This window comes from Pleurodeles waltl, chromosome 7 (genome assembly GCF_031143425.1).
Source record: "Pleurodeles waltl isolate 20211129_DDA chromosome 7, aPleWal1.hap1.20221129, whole genome shotgun sequence".
Taxonomy (NCBI): domain Eukaryota; kingdom Metazoa; phylum Chordata; class Amphibia; order Caudata; family Salamandridae; genus Pleurodeles; species Pleurodeles waltl.
In genome coordinates this window covers 898878870-898898112 of record NC_090446.1, presented here as the reverse complement: position 1 = coordinate 898898112, position 19243 = coordinate 898878870, and the positions used below count along the sequence as shown (strand labels likewise).

The following is a 19243-nucleotide window of genomic DNA, read 5'->3' as shown; positions in this document are numbered from 1 at the left end:
ATTTAAATAACTAAATTCTATGATTTCAGGAGCCAAATGGCTAGATTGAGAGCATTGGGGTTTGGATGCCTTTGTTTTGCGTTAACAAATCTGGTCTGTTTAGGAGTTTGGAGTGAGGTGCCACAGATAGGTCTAATAGTGTTGTGTACCAAGGCTTGCGTGCCCATGTTGGTGCTATGAGTATCATGTTGAGTGACGTTTGAAATAATTTGTTGGCTAGAAATGGAAGAGGGGGGGGGGGGTATGGGTAAAGCGACAAATGCAATACTTACTCTCAAGCCAAACCAAAAGGGTAGGAATAGCCATTTTGTGTGCACACAGTGTGACCAGCAGAATCAAGATAGTGGGAGCCACCGTTGGGGGGGGGGGGGGGGGGGGGGGGTAAGGTATAGGCAAATATCCCTGACCAACTGATCCATAGAGCATTGCCCTTGGATAGGGGAGTCTGGATGCAAAGTTCTGGTATTTTGTGTTTTCGCTTGTTGCAAATATATATCTGGTGTTCCCCACCTTTGAAAGTACCTTTGAAGGACTGGGGAGGGAATATCCCATTTGTGTGTTTGTTGGTGATTTCTGCTGAGGGAATCTGCCAAATGATTGTCTATTCCTGGAATATATTGTGCTAGTAGATTAATTTGATTGTGAATTGCCCATTTCCAAATTGTTTGGGCTTTAAGGGACAGCTGAGATGAATGTGTCCCTTCCTGTTTGTTGAGATAATACACGGTTGTCATGTTGTCTGTTTTTATGAGAACATTCTTCTGTTTGAGAAGAAGTTGAAATGCTTTTAGGGCAAGGAACACAGCTAATAATTCTAAGTGGTTTATGTGTAGCTGTTTCTGTTTGACGTCCCATTGACCTTGAATGGTTTGATTGTTTAGGTGAGCTCCCCAACAGATCATTGATGCATCTGTTGTAATGATGGTCTGAGGCACAGGGTCTTGAAACAACCGCCCCTTTATTAAATTGCTGCGATTCCACCATGGAAAGGACATATGTGTTTGGTGGTCCATCAACACTAGATCTTGAAGTTGGCCGTGTGCTTGTGACCATTGTTGTGCAAGGCACTGTTGTAAGGGCCTCATGTTTAATCCTGCATGTGGGACTATTGCTATGCAAGATGCCATCATTTATAGAATCTTCATGATAAATCTTAGTGTATTTTTGATTTGGCTGTATGAGGGGTATTACATTTGGAAAGCTTGCATCCTTTGCATATTTGGATACGCTAGAGCTAGCGGAGTATTTATGATAGCACCTAGATATGGTTGTACTTGTGCTGGTTGAAGGTGTGACTTTTGGTAGTTTGTAGAAAACCCTAGTGTGTGCAGAGTTTCTATCACATAACGAGTATGTTTTTGGCATTGTGTAAGATTGCTTGATTCTATTAGCCAGTCGTCTGGATATGGAAATACATTGATGGGTTGTCGTCTTAAGTATGCCACTACTACTGCTAGACACTTTGTGAACACCCTTGGAGCTGTTGTATGCCAAATGGCAACACTTTGCAAATAGTAGTGTTTTCTTGTTATGGCAAACCTGAGGTATTTTCTGTGAGCTGGGTGGAAGGGTATGTGGAAATATGCATCCTTGAGGTCTAGAGCAGTCATAAAATCTTGTTTTTGCAGTAGTGGAATAACATCTTGCAGAGTTACCATGTGAAAATGCTCTGACAAGATGTATAGATTGAGGGGCCTCAGGGTGCCATTTTTTTTTGGGGGGGCGGGGGGGGAGGAATTAGGAAGTATAGTGAGTATACTCCTGTTTCTTGTTGAGATTGTGGAACTAATTCTATTGCTTGTTTGAACAGTAGAGATTGTACCTGTTGTAACAGAACTGTATGTTCGGGGTACAACTTGTGCTATCTTGGTGGAATGTTTGGAGTGGTGGTTATCAATTCTAGGCAATAGCCATTGCGGATAATTGATAATACGCAGTTGTCTGTGGTGATATTTTGCCAAAGAGAGTAGAACTGCTGCAGCCATGCATGTCTTCTGATTGTGATGCCAGTGTTTACGCTTCTTGCAGCTGTTATCAGCAGCATAAAAGGCAGATCTTATTTGATTTAATCACTTGCCCCTCTTCTACTACTTGCTGTGCCCTCTTCTGGTGCTCTTTTGGGAGATGCTGTATAATATCCTGCATTTCATCCCAATGGGTCCTATCATAGCAGGCTAGAAATGCTTGAAAATGTGCAATTCTCCACTGATTTGCTGCCTGGGTAGCAACTCTTTTTCCTGCTGCGTCAAATTTTCTGCTCTCCTTATCATGAGGAGGTGCATCTTCCGAAGACTGGCTATTTGTCCTCTTTCTTACTGCACTGACTACGACTGAATCTGGAGGGACCTGATGAGTAATGTAATCTGGGTCAGAGGGTGCAGGCTTATGCTTTTTATCGATTCTAGGTGTGCTCGCTAAAAATTTGTTCTGCATGTTTTACCATGCCTGGTAACATTGGAAGGCACTGGTACTTGGAATTTGAGGAAGATTGTGTATTCAATAAGAAATCTCCTTCCAATGGCTCTGAATGTATGGTTACCCCCATGAAAAGCTGCTGCCCTGGATCTGACCTGGTTGTATGCAGTGGTATCTTCTGGTGGAGATGGTTTTGATGGTTAAGTATCTGGGTCATTATCTGGGATGGGATCAGGGTCATAAAGATCCCATGGGTCTGCAGTATCTCCCTGTGAATATATGAATGTGTTGGAGAAGGCATTGGTGGTGGGCTGGTGTGAGGCGAGACAGATAATTGTGGAGAATGAGAAGTATGAAGAGGTATTGGCTTCTCCTTTTATTTTTGCACCTTTGCTGGTAGCTGTACAGAGTCCAGTTCCTCTTGGAAAGCCACCTTTCTTTTTGTTTTTAAAGGAGGTGTAGTGACAATTCTTCCTGTCTCTTTATGGAAGTGTATTCTGGATTGTCTCTCATCCATGATTTGTAAAATGGGCTCAACGTCGGGCTCTTCCTCAGAGGTTTTATCGGTTTCTCTTAATTATTTTGACAGTCTTTGTTTCTCTGAATATGGGGATTTTTTTGGCTCCAAAGTTTGTTTTTTCGGTCCCAAAAAGGTGGTGTAAGGTCTCTGCTCCGAAGCAGACTGCTGAATTTTCAACTCCAAAGAATGGCCTTTTTTACTGGAGTCCGATACTGAGCCTTTGACAGATTTACTAGACTCCAAAGTAGCCAGACAGTGGCCTTTTTCGCCGCCGACCCCGAAGGAAGGTCGCCGACAGTCTTTTTTCAGGCCAAACCATGGCCTTCTGGCAGTGGAGTACCCCAAGCCTTTAAATGTCTTTTGTGCAGTGTAGGGGCAGACGTACTCCCATACTACCCAGCTGTCATGGGTCTGTCGTCCTCCGATTCCTGTTCGGAGTCTGTGTCTCAGATAGAAACTGCTGTCTGAGCCTGCTCTTCAGCAACGTCGAGATTTTCACTGGTTTTCGACGCCATTTCAAATCTTCTAGCTCTGCGATTTCTGCTTTGAACAAAATGATCGACAAGCCTCACAATTTTCCTCGCGATGGTCCGGAGAAGGGCACAAATTATAAACCAAGTGCTGGTCTGTATGGGGATACTTCACGTGGCATCGAGGGAAGAATTGGAATGGAGTCCGACCCACCAGGCTTTTTTCAAGCGGTACGCCAGAGCTGGGCGCACGCGCCCTGAAGGGCGAAAAAGAAGGTTCCAACTGTACTAACGGTTCGATGCTAGATGGAACACGCAATCAAAACAATACCGACGAATAAGAAGGTTGTCTAAGGTTTTCCGAATGGAAATCTCAGAGCGAGAGGAAACACGTCCGAACCAGACAGCGGAAAGAAAACAATCCGACAATGGAGTCTATGCCCATGCACAATGGAACCGAGAGGAGGAGTCACTCGATCCTGTGACTCTCAAAAGACTTCTTCGACTCACTATATATGTGTGTGTGTGTGTGTGTGTGTGTGTGTGTGTGTGTGTGTGTGTGTGTGTGTGTGTGTGTGTGTGCGCCACAAGGACAATGCACAGTCTGTCATGAACAAGGCAGTGTTGATCATCTCGGTGGTATGTACAGACTGATAACTTCTTTTTAGAACCCCAGCATGACTATGTCTTGCCATTTAGTCTCCAGACTTCTACCTTCTTTATTAACTTAGTCTTTTTGCAGGTGCCATTATCGTGGTCATGATAGTCAACTGTGAAAGCCTCTATCTTTGGCTTCTTCAAGAGGAAGTGACCCAAGTGAATGCCAGCACTGACAATCAGCAGTATCTTTTGCTAGTGTTAATCCAGAATCATTGAATGATTGGTTTCACCGGTCTTGCCCAGGTAGTGCAAACACTCAGTAACCAATTGACACATTTATTCTGCGTCTGAAAACCTGAAGGTTTCTGTATAGAGAAACAAACTGAGAGGAGATCATACACTCAGAGTTTAGCAGCTTGAGTGTAGAATTTGCATTGTTCTGCACTCTGTAAGACAATTGAACCACCCATTAAAAAAAACCTGGTTGTTACAAGTTAGTCCTATTTTGTAGTTGATTGTCTCGTTTTTATGAATTAGCAGCTAGAAGCATTTTCATTTGCATGTTTGCTTCAGGAAATCCATAAAAATAAATCTTCACCTTGACAGGTATATAACTGAAGAAACGATTTGCATTGTTTAACTTGGTTTAACTCAGACCAATGTATCAATAGTCTAGGCAAAATGTATCCTTTTGGGAAAAAATTACTTTGAAAACTGGAATCAACTTTTCTATTGGCTGGCCACTTACTGAAAATAACACACCATCAGTCTTATTCATATCCCTCTCAAATTGTTTAAACAGGCTAGTTTGTTGCCTGGGCAAAATTAATGAAGTGTTTACTCCATAGGTGTGAACCTAAATGATATCTGGTTTCCTGGAATGTGTAATGTTTATTAATTTGACACCCACTAAGAGAGTAACTTTAGTCTATAGAACGTAGAATAGTTAACCAACCTACACATTCACAGTTGAATCCTAAAACTGAGTGAAGCAGTACACACTTAATTCATGGGCTAGCGGAAGAATTAGGACTAAGTGAACGTAAATAACTTCATCCTACCATCTTAGTAAATCAGTGACTAAAGTGGCCATCAGCAAAAGTTACAAACATAGCAGGGCACAAGACAGCCAGGGGAAGTTGTATTGACTAGAAAGAGGGGTGACTGGTCTCGTGGCGAATTACAGAGCGTAGATGTGGGGTTAAGAGCACCGTCCAACATTTTGACACAAAGGGAGAGAGAAAAGTGTGGAAAAAACTATGAAGGGAGCAGTAATATAAATGAGACTGACTTGGTCAGTAGTGCACTGGCCAGAGAGCCCTGAATACAAAAGTACAGACGTGGTGAATGGAAGCGAAAGCGCCAAAGACCCAGCACTGACAGCCAGGAGCAGTGGTGAACTGGGCGAGGCCTCATTGGCTAGCACTGGCATGGCCAGGCCAGACAAATCCTGGTGTGGAATACACCATGCCGTCTACAGCTTTCCGAGAAGACATTAAATATGGCATGTCCTCAAGGAACAGAAACACAGCATACAAAGACAAGGCAGGGGGTGAACTGCACATACTGCCTGTCACACTGAGATTGACAGTAAAAGAGAGGCTGGCACCTGGGGGTGGGGTGGAGACAGTGGATTTGAAACAAAGAGCTTCAGAAACAGTTATGGAACTGTGAAAAGCCTGAAGCCAAGACCTATTGCCTCCTGCTGGATGGATGATCAAAGCTATTCCCCACTCAGGTGGCTGGATTATTCAGCAGAGTGTAAGCAACAGACTAGAAACACATTGTACACAATTCTCCAGTTTTTAGAATGGTGGTGGGGTGGGGGGGGGGGGGAATAGTCTAGATGGAGCTGCTAAACCAACAAACTAGGGTCATCACAACAGGGATGTGGAATTCCTATCGCCCGACGCCCAGGACATCTTGTTTGGGGTCAAGGGCAACAAGTTTTTATGTTTACTTTGTCCTTGGGACAAGTAGGCCCAACCCCCTGCAGCACAAACCCTTTGGCTGCCCGATTACAGAGAGTGGAACTCTCTGCAGTTGAGGTCATGTGTTTCCAAAAGATAATGCTGTTCGAACTTGTATTTATGGTTCATTATTTGAAAGCCTTCATTATTAGGGTGAGTGCTGTAAATAAATGTTTTAAGGTCACACTTCACTACTGACGTTGGTTCCAGTACCCAAAAAAAAAAAACGTGTATGTACATGTTTGAAAAGTTTAGGCTATGAGGCTAAGTATAATGCTCCCAGAATGCTCTCTGATTATATGCAAATGAAGTGTCATTTAGTAAAATGTGTTGATGCATGCTAGTATTTCCCAAAAATATTTCTAATGGAAAATCAGTGTAACCATTTTCAACACGATTATGGGAAGCATGAAAATAAACAAACACTGACAAAGCCAACTGATCTGACATATTTTTATAAGTTTTTTAGTTTCATCAATGCGTGTCTTGTTTTGACATGGCTTTTGTAACACTTTATTGTTGTGGGAGCTACCAGGCCCTCAACATTGTAACAAACACTGGCAAACCCCCCCCCCCAAAAAAGTTTTTGAACTCTCTAAAAGCACACCAGCGGCATAACAAAGGCCCCGCAGCCGCCCTCCAGGGGGCCCCTACAGCACAGCACCTGCCCTGAGTGAGTCTGGAGAGGGGGCTCCTCCATGTTCTTTACAAAGGGGCACCCTCCAGTTTAGTTACGTCACTGATTGCCACTGTAGTACCGGACACTGAACAAAACTACTTTGTGTGACAATATGCTCCTTGTGGAAGAGCAGAATGCAATCACTCACAGTAAAGCCGGCCGAAAGAGAGAGAAATAGAAGTTTAATAAAAACAAAATGTCTTTGTTAACACCAGACCTAATTAGGGACCATGACCCACATGTAGGTAGCTTTTTGCATGTCGCAAACAGCGACTTTCGCTGTTTGCGACATGCAAAAAGCACACTGCGATGCACAAACCCAGTTTTGCGATTCGGTAACCTGGTTACCGAATCGCAAAACGGGTTTGCGACTCGCAATTAGTAAGGGGTGTTCCCTTCCTAATTGCGACTCGCAGTGCAATGTAGGATTGTTTTGTGACCGCGAACGCGGGCGCAAACCAATCGCAGTTTGCACCCATTTCAAATGGGTGCTAACACTTTCGCAAAAGGGAAGGGATCCCCATGGGACCCCTTCCCCATTGTGAATGTCACTGTAAAAATTTTTTCAGAGCAGGCAGTGGTCCTGAGGACCACTGCCTGCTCTGAAAAAATGAAACAAAAACGTTTCATTTTTCATTTTTGTTATGCATCTCGTTTTCCTTTAAGGAAAACGGGCTGCATTACAAAAAACTGCTTTATTGAAAAGCAGTCACAGACATGGTGGTCTGCTGTCTCCAGCAGGCCACCATCCCTGTGAGGGCCGCCATTCGCGAGGGGGTCGCAAATTGCGACCCACCTCATGATTATTCATGAGGTGGGCATTTGCGAAGCCCTTGCGAATCACAGATGGTGTCAGGGACACCATCCTACATTCGGATTTGTGACTCGCAATTTGCAGGTCGCAAATCTGAACCTACCTACATGTGGCCCCAAATTCTTAAAGAAAGTCACAAAAGTGCGCCCATGGTATATGTCGTACCCTATAAAATATTTGTGAACTGTATTTTAGCATGGGTAAATACGATGTGTAGATTTGCTCATGTAAAAATCTATTGAGCATTTGCAAGTTCATTTTCCCTCCAGCCACTTTCTTCCCAACCCTGGAAGAAGTTCTAATTCTGCCATTGTCAGGAGTAAATGTCCAACCTTTCTTATTATGGGAAAATATTAGAGAGAAGCTGGTAAAAATCTTTAAAACATGCAGGTTAGTAGGTTTGCAGACTCAAAGGCATTCCAGCCCTAGAACTATTGCTTACTGCTTCCTCCAGCCTCAGTATGCAGATCTGCAGAAAGGTGGCAAAATAAGGAAATTGCTACAGTAGGGATTGAAACTGCAAGTATTCAAGCCCTACTATGGTAGTAGCCCTGGCATAATCAGAGAGGCTATTATCAGAGCACTTACATAATGAGATTGCTGCCATAATTTGTCGCCACACTACATGGCACCAAAGGGACAAGTAGATCTTTTTACAGGACAAGTAGATTTGAGAAGCAACCTGTCCACTGGACAAGTAGATATTTTAATAAATTCCACACCCCTGTCACAAAGAATCAGCAACAATGGAAGCTGTGCCTCTTACACATACAAAAAAAAACACAAAAACAAAACACACAAACACATGCAGGAAGCCTCCCACGAAATGCTGAAGGCTAGAATTTCCAGGTGTTCACTCGTAATTTGCTGCATGATAATCAAAGGCAAACTGGAGGAACCTTCCACTGCACGTATTTATCACCCCCCCACTTCCAAATAGATTAGACTAGACTCAAGAGTAAAATCTATGGACCAGATGAAAAAGTTCATCCCCTCATCACAAACAGCACATTCTGACCAGAGCCCACTATTACAATGAGAAAAAGGAAAATATGGCATAGGGATGTTTTCCAAAACAAGATCTCATTTGTGGGGCAAGAGCTGCAGCTCTACCAAGATCTAGCCAGAGCTACTTACAAAGGAGAGAGCTCAAATTGGTCACAGACTTCAAGCTCAGAGAAATTTAGGAACAAAGGGGACACCCTTTCTGGCTCTTCACATGGGATAGGGTGAAACATGCAGTCTCCTCCCAGGAGAATGTGTGGAAAATACTCCCTTTAGCAGATTGACACCTAAGAGACTGCATTAACATCTCAAGGAGAGGAGACCCTGGCGATCACTGTGACAGACTGTCAGAAAGACAGTAACTCCCCAAGAGTGCTGAAATAGAAAAATCCACATGAGGCACACTGCAGCAGGTGAAGAAGTGAGTGGTTCAAACAAGACTGAATGAGGAGCAGGATCGGCTGTGGTAGAAGCAGCTTCTTAAAAACCCATCACCAAAGACTATAGTACAGGTACTCCTTTTTGCTTCCGAGACTGAGAATGTGGATGGACGATTACTTGGGGGATTTGGTGAGGCGGGCAGTGGGATTATGGCTAGTTACACAAACCTTCTACAATGAAAGGCTGATTTTGTTCCAACTTCTGTTTATGAGTGATCACTAAGTTTGCTTGTTGTTTACCTTAAGGGGAAGGGTTGTGTTGTGTTGGAGCGGGTGGAACATCCAAAGGGGAAAAGATGCGCATCATCTTAAACCAGGAAATTACAAACCGGGTCATCGCAGAAGGCGGCTTCACAGCTCTAGAACACTGACCCTTTGCCAAGCAGAAAATAATCATTTAAATGTAAAGGACTTAATTTGGCTGAACAATCGCTTAGCAGTGGATTACTCAGCAGACGGAGGTGCAGGGCAGCCTATGCCTACTACCAAAGAGATCTCTACTGAAATGGAAATGGGGCAGGAAGAAATATGGTTGATTCCCTATGCACCACTTACCCTCAAGCCAAACCAAAAGGGCAGGAATAGCCAGTTTGTGTGAACACAGTGTGACCAGCAGGATCAAGATAGTGGGAGCCACAGTTGGCATGTCAACACGTGTAGTACATGAAGAATGGGGGGCATACACTTCCAACATAAATCCATCTATGCTCCCAATGAAAACCATAAGACTTACCCTAAATCCAACATATTAAAAACTGAACATAGTAGAGAGCAAAGTGTTTCCTGTGAAGGGATTCAAATTTTGTTATGGTCAAAATCACAGATAAGTCAGTCCAACAATTTGATGGAGCAGGAGCTTTTTCACAGGCATTCGAAAAATGACTTCACACAACAAGCCTAATAGATAGTTGGAAGGTCCTTCACTCAGGGGTACAGACTACATTCTTCAATGCTGCAAACCCAGACATATGCAGGATTAGATCATTTTCTAATTTAGAGGTGTGGGTCAAGGGCTGTATGATGCAATATACTAGACATTCTTATAGGACACATAGCCTTATCGGATCACACAATCTCCCCTACTTTACATGCGCACCTATAAGCTTGTAAGGTATCATGGAGTCTGGTGTCAATCATCTTAGTGATCCTGTATTCAGACAGGATATCAACGACGTAGTAAGAGACATTATGATAGAAAACTATGTGGAGGGCATGAATATGTCCATTCTATGGAAAACTCTCAAAGTGGTTCCAGCGGATATTTATGGAACCAGTGGCCTGCCTCTGGCGACTAGGAGAAAAACAACATGCTTAGAATTTTAGATACATGACCTGCAAGCCATGAACAAATAAACACTCTCCTCCAGAGAGTGGCTACAAATTGTAGCCCCAAGGAAACAGGTGCTGGACTTAGGCTGAATACACTCCATCAAATCAAACAAAAATATGTCCAGCAATAAGCTGGTCAGGATAAAAACTGTGCAATTAAGGGATGAGGATACAACAGAGATGGTCAGGGAGTTACAAAACACAGAAGGGGAATAGCTGATACCAATGATGACACTGCAACCAAGTTCAATTATTTCTATAAGGCACTAAAGGATCAATTCCAAAATATATTGAGACTGAGTACATCCAGAACAACCTACTCTCAAAATACTGATGGATAGAGTGATGTATTCAACCCACATACCACAATTAAAGGAGTCATTGTGGGGTGGAGGGGGGGGGGGGGGGTTGAAGGAGAGGGTTGGAGGAGAACTGGTTAGCTGAAAGTGGGGAAAGCCCCCGGATCCAAATGGTTACTGTGCCTTTTCAATATAGCCGTCTACAGGGTGATGGCCTCATTATTTTGAATCATCTTCAATTTCACTGGGGGACAAGTAATAATTCCAGACTCAAAGACTGAAGCCATATTTATGGTTATCCCAAAATCCGGAACTACCCTATGCAGTGTGGCTCACAGCACTCATTATCTCCTCTGAACACAGATGCAAAGCCGCTTATAGGTATCTTGGCCACCTGCTGGTGACTCCTGATAGCAGCTCTGAAAGAAACAAATCAGTAAAGGTTTATAGTAGAAAGGCAATACAGACATAATATGAAAAAAATATAATCCATGGTGGAGAATGTACTAAAGCCATGCAAGAAAGCAATTTTGAAGTCACTGGATGCCAAAAAGGCATTTGACTATATTGATTGGTCATATGTGACAGCAACATTCAAAAGTGCCGAGCCTCAGTTCATGGCTCTAGAAATGTTTTTTTGCTCGCTGCCTGTCCAAAAGCAAACAAAGTTAACATTATAAAATCAAGACACTTCGAGGTCTCCAGAGGAATGAGGTAGGCGTACCCCCTCATCGTACAGGTTTGTTTTTCACGTTAGAGGCCTCCACAGAACATGCACACATTAACAAAGACTTAAAAACTGGGAAGGCAGAATTAAATTTAACAATGTTTGTCGGCGATGTCATGGTATCCCTTACAGACTCACTGCACTCACTATTTTCCAGCCTGACAGAATTAAAGAGGCACCAGCTGGCTTCATACGTTAAAATAAATATAGCCAAGTCACATGTGATGGTTCTGCACAGTAACTTTCTGTTTAGGTGGGTGCCACAGACCGACCTAAGAATCTATATAGCACAGACTCTCAAATCTTATCACTCAACTACTTCCAGTTACATAAGGAACTGCATGCCCATATGTTGAAGGGCCACATTCCTGGCCTGGCTACAATAAAATGGACTGTCTTGCCACAGATACTCTATTTGTTGTTGTTGTTGTTGTTTGGACAATTGTTTTATCAAGCCAGGCTGAACTCCTCAAACTATTTCAGATGACGTTAAACCCTCAGTTGAGGAGTTAAAAAAAATAAAATAAAAAAATAACTTGTTGCAAGCAGTTATTCATACTTTCCAGGGGATTAGCAGGGCACATTACTATCATGCTACACAGTTACACAACCTTGTGAAGTGGGGGGAAAAAGGAAAAGCTGTAGTGCATGGTGGATAGCTTGGCCGAAGTTGCTCCCTTGTGGAGTTTACAATGGTGGGAAGAAAAGATACAGATAGACTTTACTACTCCCCCTATACCGGACAACTCTGAGAAACTAGGCAGTTCAAAGACTTCCATTACATTCTCATCTCTGTTCACACTTATCTGTGCAAACCTTGACTTTACTCATGTTTGGCAAGAGAGTACAAGGCGTGGATAGACAACATATGTTTAATGGTGAAATCAAATCATTTAAGATACTGAAATCAGATTATGGGCTGCACATAAGGGAGTAGTTTCACTACAAGCAGGTTGGTCATGAATAAAATGTTTGCAATCACACTCAAACTGGACAACAATGAGGGAAATTTGTGAGATCCTCTAGAGGGAGGCAATTGGTGCAACCCTTGGTGGCGGTGCTCCAATCGATACTAGCACAAGGTGGGGAAAGGGACCACGCCGACCTGGCAAGAATATGTATATGCGATATTGAACTCCCCCCAACAGTGGAAAATCTAATCACACGTCTCGAGACTGAGATGGCCTCTGCACTATTCTTGATCTACCTCTAAAGGGAATTTAGAGAACTGACTTGCCCGGGGTATGACAGAATCCTAGACATAATGCTCACAAGTATGGGAAATGCATGGATACAGCGACTCATGAAGCTGATCATGGATCCTAAAGATAATGCCACCTTTCAGGATTGAAATGGACTCAAGATCTTTGTAAACTAAGTGCATCACCTTCACACTGAGGACTCTGAATAGAAACTCTCAGCAGATTCAATCGAGGGAGGCAAGTTTGGGGGAGGTGGACAGGTAATACATATCTACAATTTATATCAGGCCTGCATGTTAACTGGGCAAGTTCATGTCTCTTCCCTATGTGGAGGGCTTGTGCAGCTGAGCTCAGAAACATGCCCCAGGGTCCATACTGTGGGCGCATAACACATTTAGAAATCCTGGTTTAAGATCATACCACACAGATAAGAACCTAATCCTGCACAATCTGCAGACAGCCTCAAGTGTGCTGCATAACTACTATGTTCTGAAAGAAATTCTCATCTATGGTACCGGCCAGATAGCCTTGACAGAAGTGTTGGTTATTGTCTTGACTGTTTTATTTCTTATATATTCCTGTGACGTACAATCCTACATTCTTTAAGGAAGTAAGAAGAGAGTGGCTATGGGAAAGCTGCACATACAATCATTGGAGAGTGGTCTGAGTGTCCAAGATTTCAAATGTATTATCTGGTAGCTAACTGCAGCATGTGGTGAGGTGTGTTGCTGAAGTACCTACTAACAAAGCTGATTTCTTGTACAAAGATATAAGAACTTTGGTAAACTCTGAGGCACTCCTGAAGAATGCCAGCAACATCTCTAGCACAACTTCTAGCAAGGCTGCTAATGATAGTCAGACACTGTTGGAAATACTGCACAAAGAGGAAAATGAGTAGCATATGTAGCAGCGATACCATTGTGGACTATCCTCAGAGTCGCTACAAGTGTTTATCGGGTAGACAGAGTTATTTATTTGATTTTAGAATGCTGAAGATGTTTGACAATATAAGTGTTTAACACAATATCAGTTGGTCTATTCTAAACATACAGACTACTGATCCAATTAGCCAGACTGAAGTGGGATGTGAAACTCGAGGAAGGGTGCTGGGTGTACTGCAAGCGCTCTTGATACAGGCTAATGGGAAAAAAAACAGTTATGATACTGTACAGGAAAGCAGCTGACATGTGGAAACCCTGTCTAGAAGAGATCATCTAGGGCTAGTAAAAACTGTAGACAGTTGCAGAAATTACAGTCAAAGCATCTCGATATGTGTGCTTCCAATTAATACAATGTAATTACTTGCATCTCACCTCTTAACAGTGTGGGCTTTATTGCACCCACCCAGAAAAACGTTCTAGCTGCAGAGTGTGCGAGTCAAAGTTGTACAACATGCCTGGGAAAATGTGCTCTTTTTAATTTTTCACATTACTGGTGGAACCTATCAACCACTGCTTCAGATTTGCATACTTGAGCTATGTCCTTATCCACAGAAAGCTAAAAATGATCCACAAATTCACTGACTTGACGCTAATACAGGCCAATCACTTTGTTGCCAAGTCCTAGAAAACAATTAGTCGTCCTAGGCAGGCTGACTGGAAATCTGATGTATTGAGGGGAACCGAGAGTAATGTCTTGAGATAACAGGTTTATGAGTTGGGGTGTGAATGCTGCAACAGTGTGGGAGGATAAAATGACAGACTGCACTTAAAATAAATTAACTAAGAACGATCATGCACACATGCAATTTATGAAGCTATGTGGGAGTACAGCCAACACTGAACTATTTATTGATAGTCAGGAGTAATCTGACAGGCATGGGAAGTTGTCCAACGTGAAGGTTTTGTGTTCAAGATTATAAACGTTCACACTGATGTCTATACAATATATGTAGCCTCTACTTTAGGCAGATCGTGTGACAGAGGGGCCAATGGGGGATGATTAACATTTAAAGGGGTACTATGAAAGTAATAATGGCTGTGAGGAGGGGGGAAACAAGCTGCAGTGGGATTACTCATCACGACTGGGAAAGTGCAGTGGTTTCGTATTGTGTTGGAGCTACAAATGTATTGCTCTATTTAATGAATTTGTGATATAAATGTGAATAAAAATGTTCCAATCATTACCGCTATGACATAGGAGGAACAAAAAGGTAATCTTTACCTGACTGTGTGGCACCAGTGGCCTGCATGTCATTAAAGCTTTGCGTTTCATCAAGATCATTTGAGCTTGCTCTTCAGTCATGTGAGACACCTGTGCCTGCGGACGCTGCTGCTGCTGCTGTATGTAAGCCAACATGGCTGCCTTGTTGGGAGCCTGTCCTTGGGTTCCGGGCCCACAATCTGCTTTGTAGTGAGTGAGAGGTTTGGTGTTGCCATAGTCCAGCATTGAGTTTTGCCCAGCTACAGCATTTGAGTTCAAAGTGTTTGGCTGATGTGGCAGCATGCCAACATGGTTCTGCTGAAGGTAGTTCCCAGTAGCTCTGGGGGAGCTCTTGCTTGTCATGTTAGCAATATGTTTCTGGTTATTGAAGTCCTGCTGGTAAACCAAAGGGCTTGAGGGCTTGTCCATGCTGTACGTGACCCCAAGTGGGCTCCGAGATGGGCCGGGCTGTTGCCAGTTTGGCACTGCATTGGACTGATGAACTTGCTGTGCCTGTTGGTTTTGCATCAACTGATCTCTCTTCTGCTTGGCTGCAATCTGTTGTAGCTGATGTGATGAAGACATCTCTTTGGTGGTTCCAGTCACCTGTCCAGATAGCATCACACTAGGTAATGGCCGTTGGACATTTTGAGTCTGCTTAGGCACCTGCATCATGGATTGGTTGGGATTTTCAGTCACTGCCGGGTTAGATGGCTGGAACATTACCTGGGAGCCACCAAGAACAGGGGACACCCTGCTAGCAGGCACAGATGTTGAACCAATAAAGCTAGGACCAGAGGAGGTGGATCTAACCTGCGGGGACCCAACTGGCTCTTGGTCAAAGGCTGATGGAGAAAATTCAGTCTTGATATGAATATCTTGTGTCAGCGGAGCTTGTGGAGCCAGAGTTGAGGTTTCTGGATCCTTTTTCCCTCCAAAGTCATCATTAAATAGATCCTTCATATCCTCATCAGGCACAGACCTGTTGAGTTCATCAATAAGCTCCTTCCACTCCTGTTCATTTAGGTTTAGGTCAGGCATCAAGTTGTTCTGCGACATCGAACTTCCAGTGCCTGAAAGCATGCATGGAAGATCATCTACTGGTTCTTGCTTAAGATCTTTACTCAGGATGTGGAAAGCATCCTCCATGTCATTACTTCCGTTCAGCTGGAGGTTAGAATCAGTAAGACACTTCTTGTTGATTCCATCTACTCCCATCGAATGATTACCGTTAAGCTGCAAGCCATCAGCAGTAGGTGGTTTGTTGTCGAGCGAGTGCATAGGGGACACTGGAAGCATGCCATTGGAGGAGCCACTATTGCCACCAAGCCCATCTTCAATTCTTAACTTTTTAGGCACTGAAAACAGGTCGCCATATCCATTAGACTGGTCTCCATTCTGAGGGGAGGAAGCATTGTCCCGTTTCCTTTTCACTGTCTCGTGGAGCTGCTGCAAGACAAGATGTAAAACTTGGATTAGGTCTACTAATACTAATAATTAAACCTCTCTTTAAAGAAACCACTTTCTAATTATACAGGTACTACACATGCGGGAAAGCTTCACAGATTGGTGTATATTAGTTGATAAAAACATGCTCAAATGAACAGAATAACTCAGATGTGGACTTGTGTGGGCAACCTGGTTAGGTTTGAAGTATAAATCTTTTCCTATAAGTTTAAGTGTCACCTATGTTTATTAATGAGATCATAGCTTCAAACGATTACACTAAGAGCAAACTTCCTGACAACTAATGTTCTGTGACAGAAATAAAACAAAAGCAGAACACAACGTTTAGATAACAAGCAACTTTTACAAGAGTAACATCATGTCAAATCACAGCATGGATTCACATACTTACCAGTGAGCTATATTTCAAGGCCACATGAGAGGCAGAGTGCTGCTGGATTTATCATGACTATCAGAGTAGCCAGGGTACCCTTAGCAGATAAAAGTCAAACAGAGAGAGTAAGTGATGTTCTGAGAACATAATTTCTTTAATGATGGGAGACAAAAATACACACTATGTAGTAAAGGCATCTATCTGTAATACAGGTCTACCCTTATGCAGTTACATTCACTGAGATGACATTTATTAACACAAATTCACCATTTTTATTACTAGGATAGGGTTTAAGGTCCCAAAAACTCCTCAGTGAACAATCCACTGGGACTACATACATGCTTTAAGGCCAAAATTGATCTAGTAAAGAGCAGTACTCTCAGAAAGCCCTGTAGAAGCTCATATGCGCCCAGGTGTTAGCCAGGTACCAAACCTTAACAGAAAGTGAGAAGAGGGATGATATATCAGACATGTAGGTCTAAACCGCCTGATGGCGCTAAAGGCAGCAAAATCAGCTCTGCATTACCAAGGTGCTGAAGGTCCATTAGGCAGACACGTCCCAGAGAGGCCGTGCACTGGTTTGAGGGGGCCAGTCTCTCCATCAGTGCAACCTTTCCCATAGAGCGTCAGGATCTACAAAAAAGGCTCATGTCTGTTTCATTGCATTGCGCTTAGGGCCCCCACAGATGGTATTGTGTACCAAGAGCACTTGAATAAGGGTGCAATCAACTAGCTCTTATGCAGTACTTTAGGATAGGCAAGGTTTGGGAAGAATCAGGCGCACTCCATTACAACCATTGCCTGAGCCACAACCACTGCTGCTTCCTGCCACCTGTCTCACAGGCGGAAGGTAATCTATTATGTTTTGGGAATGTTTAAAGCCTGATCTAAAACAGGTTACTAAATAGAGTAGGAGAGTCCAGTTCTAGCTAACTATTCCTTCTTGCAATTAGTACTTATTTTTCCTGGTCTCCACTTTCCTCTCATATCTTTTCTTCCTTCTCCTGTTCCTATACAAGAACTTCTGAAAATACCAAGAAAACAAGATTTTTAAAAACAACCTTTATATAAACAATCAAGTATAACCTCATGCTCACAAATTCTCTAATCCCCGCAATGCTTTTTCAGTTATCTCCTCCTGCCTCCTAGTACCCTCCTTCACCCTCCTGGTCTCTGCCTTTACCCACCAGGTCCCCACGAGCGCTGAGAACCAGTCACTGTGTTCAAGAAAGAAGCACTTGTATGTGTGAGGCCCGTAGAAAGAATTAAAACTTAGTTTTAGGTCAAGAAATGTTGACTTAGAAACTGATAAGCCACAGAACTAGATGGGCATGGAGCAATTAGAGCTTCTTCCAGACCTGCAAGTTTGATCTCCAAGTTAAGGAAATTCAATTTTCAAATTAACTATATAGCCAGTAGGAAAACACAAGGGTAGTCAGTTTATCCAGGGTGCCACTTAATAATTCTGATGATATGTTTGCATTTGATGATCATGAGTATCTGGTTGCAGTAGTAGATGCAGTAAAATACTGAAGGTGTTGTAACGTAGCAAGAATGGGAAAGTGCTTTAGAGCCTGATGCATGGTTAAATCAATTAAAAAAGTAACCAATTGATGGTTGCCCCTTTAGGGAATATTGATGTTAGAAGGCAGAGTTTTGTAAATGAGCCTGAAAGGTAACATGTTAACGAGGAATGTATTTTGTAGCACTTGATTCATTCAGGGAAAAGCTAATCAGAATTGCTCATAGTAGACATCTGGGTGACACAGCAAGTAAAAAAACTACTCAAACTTCACTACTGGTGGTCATCCATTGATGTTAATGTGGCTGAGTTTTTTAATAAATGTAATTAATGTTTAGGACCTTGTATACATTGAACATTAAGCAAAGAATCCATGATTTCCTGGTGGGACATCAAAAAGGTTTTGACTGACCTTCCTGGACCCTGCAATTCTCACATGATGAGACAGTTGATTGTTTTGACAGAATACTTTTCAAAATTAGTTCTTGAACAGTCCAACCCACAGATGATGTTCCTGAATTTTTGCTAAAAATCTTTTGCATTGAAGGTGATCCAAAAATACTAGTATTAGACAATAGGACACACTTTGTATCAGATAAAATGCGGTTTTAAAAATAAAAAATATTATGGAACTCTGCAAGAAAACATACCTTTATATTGTCCCCCTGCCAAAATATCTGTGGGAAAGGGTATGGCGTTATCAGAATACCTCACACTCTGTTAAAGGTTTTTCTCTAAGTTGTATAGAGGGAGGAGGAGGACAGGCCCATCTGACCCTAAATGGACCACTGCTAGTGATGTATCTGTTCACAGTGATGTTACTGTGAAAGAAAGGACTTTGAAAAAAGAAATTCAGAGCAAAACTGACAATGACACAGCTAGAAAAACTAAGAAAATCAGCACTGGCAAAGCCAACAGCTCTCACCTATGCACAATTTATTGGCTTTCTCAAAAAAAAATTAATGGCGTGGCCATTTGCTGTATAGTACGGTATTTAGTGTATGGACAGTCATTACACAATATGGTTAAGCCTTTCACTGTATCAAATGGTATGCCCTGTTATTGTACATGTAGTATGGTAATTAGCCTTGCCATTGTTTTATATGCTATAATGTAGCTTATTGTATTGTACAGTACGGGCCTGTTACTGTATAGTACGGTACGACCGGTCATTGTATGGCATGGTATGGCTTGCAATGGTACGACAAGGTTTGATATGGAACAGCTTATCATATTGTACAGTATGGTTTGGTATGTTATGTTATTGCC

General features: G+C 42.6%; 1 protein-coding gene across 3 annotated transcripts in view; it reads right to left on the bottom strand.

Annotated features, from left to right (window-relative positions):
* The window catches only part of MAML1 (mastermind like transcriptional coactivator 1), a 244656-nt gene that overhangs the window by 196849 nt on the left and 28564 nt on the right, over positions 1 to 19243 (bottom strand). For 2 of the 3 annotated variants that reach the window (XM_069199502.1, XM_069199503.1), the window contains exon 2: positions 14634 to 16061. In XM_069199502.1, the coding sequence (XP_069055603.1) occupies positions 14634 to 16061 (1428 nt within the window). Of the gene's footprint in view, positions 1 to 14633; positions 16062 to 16470; positions 16541 to 19243 lie in introns of those variants that run through there. The other variant, XM_069199504.1, reaches the window with a different exon arrangement.